Here is a 14,094-nt window from a genome sequence, read left to right as displayed (position 1 = left end):
TGTGTTTTATCTGCAGAGGTGAGGATAGAGTTCCTTGACGGCCAGTGCATTAGCCAGGGCAGATTTAGGTGACAAATAGGGACGAGGTATCCTGACGTCTGCAGGGGGGAATAACCTGCATAGGGTGTTTGGTGAGAACAGGGACAGGCTCAGGGTGAGCTCAGGAGGTGGCCGTCCCTGATTCCCTATTGACAGGGCCTTCCTCTCCCCTATTCCATCGGCATTGTGTGTTGTGCCATTTGGTGACCGACCAACCGTTGGGACGTGTAACACTGGTCAGTCACTCCGTGACAGGTCTCTTTCACGTTGTGACCGGTATGATTATCCCAGAGAGCAACCCTTTCTACTTGCCCAGGGAGAGTAATGGTTTTTTATATTAGTTGCTCCTGAATGGTCAATGACTTTGGTTAAATTTAAATGTCACCATTAAGCCTTTATGATACACCATGTAGAAAAACCATAAATGAATACATTAGGAAAAAATCCACACTGTTCTTTCAGTGTGGTCTAAAAGGTGATAGAAATAATATGGGTCCTGTTATCAATGCTTTCCAAAAAGCTCTGCAGAAAATGTTCAGTGATGGTAATCCTGATAACAGAGGACATCACACATGTCAGAGAAGCATAAAGCCCTTTTTAGCCATCTTCAAAAAGCTTGTCTGTATGCATTCATGCCTCACAGATTAATTTGATGCTGACCTCGATTTCCATTAATATGAAACATTCTAGTCTGAGAGCTTTTTCCTTTGGAAAATAATAATTCTGAAACTTTTCTTTTCAAAAAGTGCTGTGATTTTTATGTGAGGGTTTATTATAAAATGTGGTGATTTGTATAGATGTTTAACTTTCTAGACTGAAATCTGCCACTTACTGAAGCGTTGAGTAAATATTCTATAATGATGCAAGACTGATATTTTTGAAAGTGTCGTTAGTAAGTTTTCGGATGGAACATTGTTATACATAGTGCTTATTCCTGGGCAGGTATTGCGTTAGGTTAGGAAATACTCTTCCAGTTTTTGGTGTGAATTTTCAAGTACATTGTAAAGCCAGTGGCAGACGACCATATGTTCCCTCAACTGAGAGAATCTGGTGGATTTATACAAATCAAACTCTGATAAACGCTGATCCAACTATGGTCAGAGTGTGATTCTATTTTCTCTGATGAGAAGATGGAGAAAAAAAATTCTCCATCTTCTCTATTCTGTCATTGCATACTGCACACAGATGTCATCCGACTGCAGTCGGATGTTTTCCACGCACTCATTGAGTTGCATGGATGAGTACAATCTGAATACCGTATATACTCATGCATAAGCCGACCCGTGTATAAGCCAAGGCACTAATTTTGCCACGAAAAACTGGGAAAACTTACTGACTCAAGTATAAGCCAGGTATGCATTGTCCCCTTATCCTTATCCTGGTATGCATGGCCTCCTCATCCCCATCCTTGTCTGCATGGCTCCTTATTCCCATCCTTGTCTGCATGGCTCCTTAATCCCATCCTTGTCTGCATGGCTCCTTATTTCCATCCTTGTCTGCATGGCTCCTTATTCCCATTGTTGTCTGCATGTCTTCTCATCCCTATCCTTGTCTGCATGGGTCCTCATCCCTATCCATGTCTGCATGGCTCCTCATCCCTATCCTTATCTGCATAGCTCCTCATCCCTATCCTTGTCTGAATGGATCCTCATCCCTATCCTTGTCTGCATGGATCCTCATCCCTATGCTTTTCTGCATGGATCCTCATCCCTATCTTTGTCTGCATGGTTCCTCATCGCTATCCTTGCATGCATGGCTCCTCATCCCTATCCTTGTATGAGTGACCCCCATGAGAAAAGCATAAAAAAATTAAAAAAAATTAAAAAAAAAAACATCCTACTTATCTTCCCTGAGCGCCCTTGCAGTATCTTGTTCCTCTACCAACAGCATCTGTGACCGGGCGATCACCTGTCCCCGCTCAGAGAGCCCGGCAGCTGCTGGAAGCCGGCGGCTGCGGCTGTAACTGCGCGCTATAAGAGAAATGAATATTCATTGCCAGTGCAGTGAATATTCATTTCTCTTTAGCAGTGTGCACAGCCGCAGCCGCCGGCTCCTGCCTCCTGTGACTCGCTGTTCCCCTCCCCCCCGCCGTCTTTTGTCACAATGACTCATGTTTAAGCCGAGGGGGGCAGTTTCAGCACAAACAAATGTGCTGAAAAACTCGGCTTATACACGAGTATATACTGTATCTAATGCAAATCGAGTGTGTCGCAATTTTTTTTTTTTCCTTGGACCGACTCTGTCTGAAGAAAAAAAAAATCATGCATGCGCACAACCCCACAATATAACATTGGGACAAGTGCTATTTGTCAAAACGACAGATGGCACTCTTCTGAGTATTACGGCGTTCTGCACGAGCCCTGACACAGATACGCAAGTGGATACCAAAGGAAGGAAAACTATAAAGACTTCTTTCTTTTGTATTTTTATATTTGGCTCAAAAAGCTAATTAAAAACTGCAGGTGTTATTCTAGCGTTAAGGCTGATCCAGACATCCATGCAAATCGGCCCAAGATCAGACCACTAATGCATGAACTGGCTGCAGGTCTCCCACCCTGAGCGTGACACCTTCATGTATTTCTATGAGGTAGTCCTGCGCGGGTCAGGAGAGCTGCGGCCAATCCGTGCATTGTGGTCTGATCTCAGCCCGATTTGCATGGGTGTCTGAATGAGCTTTTTCTGGTAGACTTGTATTTATGCTATGGCTAATATGGCAAAAAAATCAATACAAAAGTAATTTTTCAAGCAATTCATTTTTTTCTGTATTTTTTTTTAGCTGTGAAATGTTTTTACAGCACTTTTGGTTCTGTCATGCTAAATAATTGCATATTAAACAACATCAAGCAGAATTGACTGGAAAACGGTAGAAATAAATGGCTTTGACTTACCAGTACCAATCCTATCATTGTGTGTGCTTGCAGGAGAGCGTCCTTTTCAGTGCACTTTATGCGAGAAAGCTTTCAACCAGAAGAGTGCACTGCAGGTGCATATGAAGAAGCATACTGGAGAAAAGCCTTACAATTGTGATTATTGCTCGATGACGTTCTCCCAGAAATGCAATATGAAGCTTCATATGAAACGGTCTCATGCTTACCCAGGTATGTGCTTTGGGGACAGTGAAAACTGTCTTATTGTCATAACCTGTCATTTTTCTGTGGTTTAAAGAAGATCCGTCGCCCCTCTGGTCATGTCTGTTTTAGCAAATACTTGTATTCCTCATAAAATACCAATTCTTTTCTTAATTAAAACAAGGCAGTGTGCTCATTCCCCTGTTATTTCTCTTTGAAATATATTAATAAATTGACAACTGAATGTTTCTATTTCGTTCTCAATTACTAAAAATGGACATGGCAGGAGAACTGACAGGTCTTCATGATCTGTGCATGGACAAATGGGAAAGGAGGAAAAAAACGCCACCAATAATCAACCTCTGGTAGAAAAATGATGCTTCATGGAAAAGGTTTTCTCACCGAACCCATGGGATCCCGGGTGCCCACCAGTAAGAAAGTCTGTACAAATATGTCCAAAAAATAGAAAAAGAAAAAGGTGGCACTCACCGTCTCATTAAAAATACTTTATTGTATAGCTTTTATAACATGGATGCAGGAGAATGATGTGGACACTTGGTCGACAACAGCAGTTTTGCGCATCCTGCGTTTCAATGGGTCCTGGAGTCAAGTATCCACATCACTGTCCTGTATCCATGTTTTCAAAGCTAGACAATAAACGATTTTTAAAGGGACGGTGAGTGCCACCATTTTTTTTTTACCTTTTGGACATATTTATGATATACTGTATATATTGACAATGCACCATTAAAAAATATGTGCGAGTCTAGAATTTGGGGCTGCAAGAGAGGCCCCAGAACTCAATTTGGACCCAGCTCACACTTCCAGCCTTGAAGTGAATCACGTAACTAAATACAGAGTGAATCTTGTACAAAAATGCCGTGTCACCAGTTAGAGCATTAAAGGGAATCTGTCAGTAGTATAATCCCTCCTGTCTGTATGTGCATGCAGGCACCACTCCAGCATTTTTTTTATTTTACCGCTAGAGGAGTGGCACTAATCTAAGTTTCATGCCCCTAGTATCATACTTTCCAGCCGCTAGCTTCATCTAATATCGCTGCCGCTTCAGTTGGTATCTGCAGGTTGTGTCCTGCAGGACCACTTCAGTGTTTGCGAGGTGATTCAATAGTTATTACTCAACGTAAATTTTTGAGAGCCAGAAGGTTCTCATAGACTTGCCTTGAGAAATTGTGACCGTTTCCTCTGACTTCCGGTCAGTCATAAGTTATGGTCACAAAATGGCGGCGCGGAACCGGGCTGGCACTGGGAAGAACTGAAGACAGCCAATGGAGAGTGTAGGTCTGACAGCATTGTGAGAAGACAACTGCAAGTGTGTTTGTAATGAATCAAGGTTCAACTCTGCTGTACTGCGTTGGTTATAATCGTGCACAAGCTCTGCATCAAAGCTGACAGCACTCTAGATTGGCAAGTGCTGCTGCAAATGTTTGCAATGAGACAAAGTTCACTTCTGCTGTCTGTGTTTGCTCTCATAATCACACACAGCTTTGCGGTAAACTTGGAACTAGAGCTTTGCGGTAAACTTGGAGCTAAAGTGTCAATCATTACATGTCACACACTGGTAAAGCCCCTTTTTATTTAAATTAAGATCTGCAGGCTGATTCTTCCAGATATCTATGTCCAGCCCATAGATCTTAACATTTACATATAAGAAAAATGTGGATTTCTTAGCATTCAACATTCTAGGTCTTGCATGCTCATATAGACGGCTTAGAAAGGTGGATCTTTGACAGATTCCTTTGAACCCCTTAGCGACTGCCGGTATGCCTTTTAACGGTGGCAGTTAAGGGTACTTATGCCTCAGTGCCACTTTTTAACGGCGCTGAGAAATAAGTGTATATCGCCCCTCAGAGTCGGAATTTCTACGGGGTCTCTGCTACCGGGGAGTAGCTGAGACCCCAGAGAACGTGATCCAGGTTGGTTTTACCGACCCCGGTGTTGCGATCGCCGTTATTCACGGAATAACGGCGACCACCAAAAAAAGTCTGATTTACTATTTAATTTCTCTCTCCTATGACGTGAAACGTGATCGCACATCAGAAGAGAAATGGGGTTCCCCGATTTCCCCCCTGGTACCTCCCGGTGTCCCTGGACCCTCCTGCATTCCCCCCGGCCATCGGCGTCTTCTTCCGTGAAGAAAATGGCAGGCGCATGGGCAGTGGCCCACCGAGATCTGCCAGCCGGCCCCCAGCAACAATAGGAAAATGTTCCTATTGGTTCATTTTGATTACTGTGACAGACCCTATCACAGTGATCAAAATAAAAAAAATTGCAACTCAAACCCCCTTTTATCACCGCCTTAGGTAAAATAAATAAAGAAAAATATTTCCATTTTTTAATTAGGGTTGGGGCTCCCCTGTTTTGTCCTGCTATGTGTGGCTCCCCCCCGTCTTGTCCTGCTATGTGTGGCTCCCCATCCTGTCCTGCTATGTGTGGCTCCCCGCATCCTGTCCTGCTGTGTGTGGCTCCCCTCGTTCTGTCCTGCTATGTGTGGCTCTCCCGTCCTGTCCTGCTTTGTGTGGCTCCCGCTGTCCTGTCCTGCTATGTGTGGCTCCCGCCATCCTGTCCTGCTATGTGTGGCTCCCCCCAAATCCTGTCCTGCTATGTGTGGCTCTCCCTCATCCTGTCCTGCTATGTGTGGCTCCCCTTTTGCGTGTATGGCTTCCCGCATGACTCGGCTCCCCCTGTTCTGCATAGTTCAGCTCCCCCCTGTCCCGCATGGCTCGGTTCCTCCTGTTCCGCATGGCTTGGCTCCCCCTGTCCCGCATGGCTCGGCTTGCTGTGGTCCCACAAGGCTCACACACACACCCCCATTCTACTCACCCTCATGGCGCTGTCTCTGCATCTCCGTTGTCCCGGCACCGGCAGCTCTTCCTGTGCACAGCAGTCACATCGTACCGTTCATTAAAGTAGTGAATATGCGCAGCATGCCTATGGGAGTGGAGACACGTGCATATTCATTACCTTAATGAGTGGTACCACGTGACCGCTCAGCACAGGGGAAAAGCTTCCGGCTCAGGGATGGAGATGCAGCGATGGCACGAGGAGGGTGAGTATGATGTCTTCTTGAAGCTAGTGGCTGCAGCGGTCACTGTGCCACAACTGCCGGCTCCAGCCACCGCTCCCCCTCCCCACCGGCTTTCTGGACAATGACTCATGTATAAGCAGAGGGTGGGGTTTCCAGCTCAAAAAATGTGCTGAAAATCTCGGCTTATACTCAAGTATATACGGTAATTTTTTTTGTGAAAAAGGTAAAATGTTCATTTTTTTTCCTTCCACATTGCTTTAGTTCTCGTGAAACACCTGAAGGGTTAATAAACGTCTTGAATGTGGTTTTGCGCACCTTGAGGGGTGCAGTTTTTAGAATGCTGTCACTTTTGGGTATTTTCTGTTATATTGACCCCCCAAATTCACTTTAAATGTGATGTGGTTCTTTAAAAAAGAAAATGGTTTTGTAAATTTTGTTGGAAAAATGAGAAATCGCTGGTCAACTTTTAACCCTTATAACTTCCTAACAAAAAAAAAATTATGTTTCCAAAATTGTGCTGATGTGTAAAGTTGACATGTGGGAAATGTTATTTATTAGCTATTTTGTGTGACACCACTCTCTGATTTAAGGGTACAAAAATTAAAAGTTTGAAAATTGCTAAATTTTAAAAATTGTTGCCAAATTTCTGGGGTTTTTTTCATAAATAAACACAAGTTATATTGAAGAAACATGAAGTACAATATGTCATGTAAAAACCTTCTCAGAATCAGTGGGATACGTTGAAGCGTTCTAGAGCTATAACCTCATAAAGTGACAGTGGTCAGAATTGTAAAAATTGGCCCTTCATTAAGTACCACATTGGCTCTGTCACTAAGGGGTTAAGATGGCTATTATGTATCTCTCCATTATGGCTGATTGTTTTCCTTATCATATTATTTGTCATATTATATTACAGACCTTATAGAGGAGGTTTCTATGCACCAAGAAGAAGATGAAGGTGGGGAAGACCTAACACAAACACTTGATTTGGAAGAAGTTGTCCAGGAATCGTCAGGAGACTGGCAGTGTGGCATAAGCAATGTTTTCCGATGATCTACCATTAACTAGTGTGCTATTTTATATAGTAGATGTATAGCTTGTAAATAGACCAATGTCATTCCATTCCGTCAGATTTTTGTAACTTCGGTGCTATATATTTGAGTTGATAACTCGAAGTTTCATTGTATTTCTTGGATTTTTCTGCACTTCTCAGGTACATCTGAAAACATTGGGGGAAATTTATTAACATTAGGTAAATGGAGGAATGGGCGACTTCCTCATTTGTTGCGGTTTTACAGTTGTTTAGATTTCACTGACAGTTAAGTTTAAATATCACTTAAAACGACTATACTGGAGTGTAATTTTTCATTGTGTAGTAAAGATTATTGCACTTAAGTTGCCCACTCACTAAATATATGTATGTGAACTGTACATATGTATAATGTGTATATATGCCTATATCTGTTTGTATATCTATATGTAACTTTGTGTGTCTAATATATATATATTTATATAATATACACACCGTTTGTATAGATGCAAATCTTCTACTGGCAAAAAGCACTGCAGCCTTTTCTTTTTTACTAAATGGTAAAAACTAAATTACCTACCTGTTTGGAAAGTGGCTGGTCCATTTTCATCTTTCAGTTTGAAAATTGTTACTTCATAGATAATATTTTAAAATGTCTGTGACATCTACTTCTAGAATATGAATAAACCTTATGCGTTCATTTATCATTTCCATGTGTTTGTTTTTTGCCATAAAATGTTTCTGATGTTATTAGCTATATCTCGAAAAAAGGACAACACATTTATTAGAAACTAGCTGAAGAGCCCGGCGTTGCCTGGCCATAGTAACCACCAACTGTGGTTAGTAATAACAAATTATAATGATTATATTGCACATAAAAACATTTCACATCATATATTCAGCACTACAGATGTGCAACACAAATTAACTAAACGATTACCCAAGTATTCTCTCCTGTGTGATGCTTTCTGCTGAGCTGTGTATCTAATCCTATCCTGTGTGATACTGACTGCTGAGCTGTGTATCTAATCCTATCCTGTGTGATACTGTCTGCTGAGCCGTGTATCTATTCCTATCCTGTGTGATACTGACTGCTGAGCTGTGTATCTAATCCTATCCTGTGTGATACTGACTGCTGAGCCGTGTATCTAACCCTATCCTGTGTGATACTGTCTGCTGAGCTGTGTATCTAATCCTCTCCTGTGTGATACTGACTGCTCAGCTGTGTATCTAATCCTCTCCTGTGTGATACTGACTGCTAAGCTGTGTATCTAATCCTATTCTGTGTGATACTGACTGCTGAGCCGTGTATCTAATACTATCCTGTGTGATACTGTGTGCTGAGCCATGTGTCTAATCCTCTCCTGTGCGATACTGACTGCTGAGCTGTGTATTTAATCCTATCCTGTGTGATACTGACTGCTGAGACGTGTATATAATACTATCCCGTGTGATACTGACTGCTGAGCTGTGTATCTAATCCTCTCCTGTGTGATACTGACTCCTGAGCCGTGTATCTAACCCTATCCTGTGTGATACTGACTGCTGAGCTGTGTATCTAATCCTCTCCTGTGTGATACTGACTGCTCAGCCGTGTATCTAATCCTCTCCTGTGTGATACTGACTGCTGAGCTGTAAATCTAATCCTCTCCTGTGTGATACTGACTGCTGAGCCATGTATCTAATCCTATCACATGTGTTACTGACTGCTGAGCTGTGTATCTAATCCTATCCTGTGTGATACGGTCTGCTGAGCCATGTATCTAATCCTATCACGTGTGTTACTGACTGCTGAGTTGTGTATCTAATCCTATCCTGTGTGATACTGACTGCTGAGCCGTGTATCTAACCCTATCCTGTGTGATACTGTCTGCTGAGCTGTGTATCTAATCCTCTCCTGTGTGATACTGACTGCTCAGCTGTGTATCTAATCCTCTCCTGTGTGATACTGACTGCTAAGCTGTGTATCTAATCCTATTCTGTGTGATACTGACTGCTGAGCCGTGTATCTAATACTATCCTGTGTGATACTGTGTGCTGAGCCATGTGTCTAATCCTCTCCTGTGCGATACTGACTGCTGAGCTGTGTATTTAATCCTATCCTGTGTGATACTGACTGCTGAGACGTGTATATAATACTATCCCGTGTGATACTGACTGCTGAGCTGTGTATCTAATCCTCTCCTGTGTGATACTGACTCCTGAGCCGTGTATCTAGCCCTATCCTGTGTGATACTGACTGCTGAGCTGTGTATCTAATCCTCTCCTGTGTGATACTGACTGCTCAGCCGTGTATCTAATCCTCTCCTGTGTGATACTGACTGCTGAGCTGTAAATCTAATCCTATCCTGTGTGATACTGACTGCTGAGCCGTGTATCTAATCCTATCCTGTGTGATACTGGGCTCCCCCTGCAGTCTGTGTCAGAGGGTTGTCTGTGTTGGCACGGTAATAAATTGTGTTATTTCCAGCTTTACAGAAGGACAATAACACCAAAGAAATGATAAGAATAATAGGCCTCAGTTACCACAACTGTCTGCAAAGAAAACTGTTGCTGATAGCAACCAATCACAGCTCATTTTTCATCTTTTAAACAGCTCTGGGACAGCGTGGCGAGTTTTGAGTGGCGACTTTTGTGTTTCGACTTTTATGTGGCGAGGTTGGTGTATGTGTGGTGAAATGTGTGCTGAGGGTGGTATATGTGTTGAAGCACGTGGTAGTGTGTGGCGCATTTTGTGTGTGTGTTCATATCCCCGTGTGTGGTGAGTATCCCATGTCAGGGCCCCACCTTAGCAACTGTACGGTATATACTCTTTGGTGCCATCACTCTCATTCTTTAAGTCCCCCTGGTTCACATCTGGCAGCTGTCAATTTGCCTCCAACACTTTTCCTTTCACTTTTTCCCCATTATGTAGATAGAGGCAAAATTGTTTGGTGAATTGGAACGCACGGGGTTAAAATTTCGCCTCACAACATAGCCTATGACGCTCTCGGGGTCCAGACGTGTGACTGTGCAAAATTTTGTGGCTGTAGCTACGACGGTGCAGACGCCAATACACACACTTTTTCCCCATTATGTAGATAGGGGCAAAATTGTTTGTTGAATTGGAACACGCGGGGTTAAAATTTTGCCTCACAACATAGCCTGTGATGCTCTTGGGGTCCAGACGTGTGCAAAATTTTGTGGCTGTAGCTGCGACGGTGCGGATGCCAATCCCAGACATACACACACACACATACACACAAACATACACACCCACATTGAGCTTTATATATTAGATGATAGTTTCCCATTATTATCACAGTACTATAGGTATAGATTCTGTCACTCAGAGGATAAAAATATGGCTGAAAAAGTGTTTGTCCTACCTGTGATCTACAGCCTCTATACAGTCACCTGATAAGTCAGTTTTAGTTCAGTGTCCTAAGGAGGCAGACACATTCCAAGGTGCAAAATCACGGGCACCTTGGAATTACGGATAAGTTCTTTAAAATTACCTACTTTATTGTCCCATCACTCCCTTCTCTAATGCCTGTCCTAATGGCTACTTTGTGTTGTAATGTTATGATCAGTAGTACCCGCCTATTTATTTTTCTCATGCTTTTTTTTTATTCAATTTCTTCTTCTATGAGTCTTCTAATTCCCTGTTTTAAAACTCTTTTGGGATCCTTTCTAGCAGTTGGAGGTCATTAAGAACCATGCGTCCCATCAAAGGTTTTATCCTCTTATTATATTGCAGTCATCATATTATATAGCACTGTGTACTTGCAATTGCTCATTTTGCCTTTCTACCCAGCTAATTCTTCTATTTTCTATCCTTTATGTGGAAACAGGAAGTCTTATTTTCCAGGTATAATTTATTCCCCTGATAAATTTCTGACCAAGCTACTACCTCATTCCACCACCAAAGACTTTTGTAGTGACTAATGCAGGAAAAATAGACTTCATGTTTCTTTATACAGCTTAGAAGGATTCAGCTACTCTGTTTTAAATCACATGATGTCATAGACATGGAAAACAGAAGAACTGACTGGCTAGTAAGACAAAATGAGCGATTGTAAGTGCACAGTGCCAATAATATAACTGCAATATATTAAGAGGATAAAAACTTTGATGTGAGTTCTTCTTTAATGGGCTCTCCTTATCTCCACTATGCCACTTACGTTTTCCCAGCATGACTACCTTTCAATGTTCTAGCTTTGTTCTGCCATAATCTGAAGCCCATCCAGAACTTCACTTCGCCCTCAGGTATCACACATTCTTGGGTGTGCCAGTTCCATAACCAGGCTGTAGGTAACCTCTCCATGCTCACACACACTATAGTCAAGTCTCTAGAATGCTTAGCATAAACCAAAGATTGCAGAAGCCTACTGAATGCTTTAAGATATTGTGAGGCAGTGACCGGTGTCACACGTAGGGGTCACTGTTTGTGCTCCCCAGGATGTGCATGGAGGCATATTGAGGTCATGATGGGGCATTGCAGTCACAGGTGTAGCTGTGATTGCAATGGTGAAGCCGTGACCGATGTCACAGGTAATGGTCACGGTTTGTTCTCCCCAGGTTGTGCATGGAGACAATAGGAGTGCTTGGCAGTCACAGGCGTAGCAGTGACTGCAATACAGACTAGAAATAATACAAATAAGTGTAGTCTTGGACATGCTAGTGCCCAAGGCAGATGTAGGGAAAACCTGCTCTGGGATGTTGTGTTGTGGAACAGACTGCAGGATGGTAGTCGTGCAGTTCGTTTCATTCCAGACCTGGGTTTTCCATGTGGCTGAAGGTCACAGGTTTCTTTGTTAAAAACCCTGCAGCGAAGGGTTTGGGTGTGTCAGGATCAGAGTCAGTGTCAGTCTGGTTTTTGGAGGAGAACATAGCAGTCAGCTCTGCAGCGCTCCACCTGTGGGAGGCAACACGGGCAAATGTTGTTTTGGGCATAGAATCTAAAGATGTTGAGCTATCTGCCACATGGGTTGCCAACTTAGGGACAGAGTGTAACCCTGATAGGCTTCCCCTTGAGGTTGTGGCAGTAAAGCTCATGGAGACTCCATGGAACCCCGAGCTGGAGGAGTCCCATTGTAAGATCGGAACAGCTCAGTTCCAGGGTACCATGCAGAGAAGCAGGTGTAAAAAGCGCAGGTTTAAAAAGAACGCTGGGTAGAACCTGGAGTGTGTGGTCACAGAGGCAACTGGGGATGTACGCATGAGGAACCCTCTGGCACCGGCCAAGGATGTGGCCGGGGCTCAGGGTAAAATAGAGCTCTCCCTAGGCAGCCACATCAGGAGGCTCGGGTTCTGGTGTTACGTAATATGGATGTATGCTCGGAGTTGCCGGGGAGGACCGCTGTGTTTCAACATGACGTAGCCACCAAGGGACGGGTAAGGGTACAGTGGAAACAGTACCAGGGGCCCAAAGGCAGATACTTAGGTGACAGGATGAGGATATGGGAATGCATTGCGGTCACAGGTGTAGCTGTGATTGCAATGGAGAAGCAGTGACCGATGTCACAGGTAAGGGTCACTGTGTGTTCTCCCCAGGTTGTTCATGGAGGTGTATGGAGGCCATAGGAGTGCATGGCAGTCACTGGCATAGCAGTGACTGCAATGCAGACTAGAAATAATAAAAAAAAGTGTCGTCTTGGACATGCTAGTGTCCAAGGCAGATGTAGGGAAAACCTGCTCTGGAATGTTGTGTTGTGAATTAGACTGCAAAATGGTAGTCGTGCAGTTCGTTTCATTCCAGGCACAGGTTTTCCATGTGGCTGAAGGCCACAGGTTTTTTTGTTAAAAGCCCTGCAGTGAAGGGATTGAGTGTGTAAGGTTCAGAGTCAGTGTCAGTCTGGTGTTTGGAGGAGGACAGAGCAGTCAGCTCTGCAGCACTCCAGCTGTGGGAGGCAACACGGGCCACCGGAGCCAACAGCCAGGGGAGTTAAGATGCCTGGCACCCACAGCTTGCACAGCGGTGCAGTCACCCACGGCAACAGGTCAGAGGTGGACTAGCATGTTTAGTGACTGTAAACTGGAGGATATCATGGACTGTGTAATGCTGTGAGTAGAACATTGACACGGCGGTGCCATCGCCCATGGCAACTGGTCAGAGGAGGACTAGCGTGTTCAGTGACTGTAAACTGAAGAATATCGTGTACTGTGAAATGTTGTGAGTAAAGAGACATTAAAACAGCGATGCAGTCACCCAAGGCAACTAGTCAGGGGAGGACTATCGTGTTTAGTGACTGTAATCAAGAGGATATGTGCCCGTCTGCGATCCGGAGGATATCGTGCGTTGTATTTAAGTGAAATGCATTTATATGAATTGGACATTAATACTGCGGGAAGTAAACACATTAAAGAGACTTTTGCTTTAAACTTGGGGGGGTCACTGCCTCCTCACTTCATAACTGTGCTACCGCTGCACTAAAATATATATGTAGATATTAAATATATGAAATTTAAACTGCATTACTGCTTTGTTGGATATACTTACATTAAAATAAAGGTACTTAGTGCACAAATTGTCCAATTTGTATGTGCTCACCAGTCAAGTCAAGATGTACCTTCCTCTGGAGGGACCCTAACCTATCAGATAGACCTCTCCTGGGCCAAAAGCATAAAAATTTAAATTGAATGAAGGATCTATTCTGGAATGTTTACTATGCTAGATTGCTGACTTTATGGGATCATCCATCTCAGAATCTACTGTAAGCAAATCCCCATTGGTTCCATTCAGACAGTCTCAGAATAGGACAAAGGTCCATCCAGTCTGTACTCTCAGATGCCACTTCAAACTCAGATTCCTGAGTCTGAGCAAAATGCCAAATTGGCCTTATCCACGCAAGACTTCATCTTCATCCAGATAGTAGAATCATTCTCAATGTCAAGAATGAGTCTGATTTTTTTTTCCCAGGGGGGTATCC

The 14,094-nt window shown here is 43.4% G+C and overlaps 1 protein-coding gene across 3 annotated transcripts in view; it reads left to right on the top strand.

Moving 5' to 3' along the window:
• ZNF236 (zinc finger protein 236) overlaps positions 1-7,890 on the top strand; it is a 235,408-nt gene extending 227,518 nt beyond the window's left edge. For all 3 annotated transcript variants that reach the window (XM_073566497.1, XM_073566490.1, XM_073566480.1), the window contains 2 exons: positions 2,961-3,137; positions 7,070-7,890. In XM_073566497.1, the coding sequence (XP_073422598.1) occupies positions 2,961-3,137; positions 7,070-7,206 (314 nt within the window). In that variant the 3' untranslated portion in view covers positions 7,207-7,890. The remainder of the gene's footprint in view (positions 1-2,960; positions 3,138-7,069) is intronic.
• The last annotated feature ends 6,204 nt before the right edge of the window (positions 7,891-14,094 follow it).

Source organism: Dendrobates tinctorius, unplaced genomic scaffold, assembly GCF_039654945.1.
Source record: "Dendrobates tinctorius isolate UK_male_01 unplaced genomic scaffold, ASM3965494v1 ptg000004l, whole genome shotgun sequence".
Lineage (NCBI taxonomy): Eukaryota > Metazoa > Chordata > Amphibia > Anura > Dendrobatidae > Dendrobates > Dendrobates tinctorius.
The sequence above is the reverse complement of the archived record's forward strand: the minus strand, read 5'-3'. Positions and strand labels throughout refer to the sequence as shown.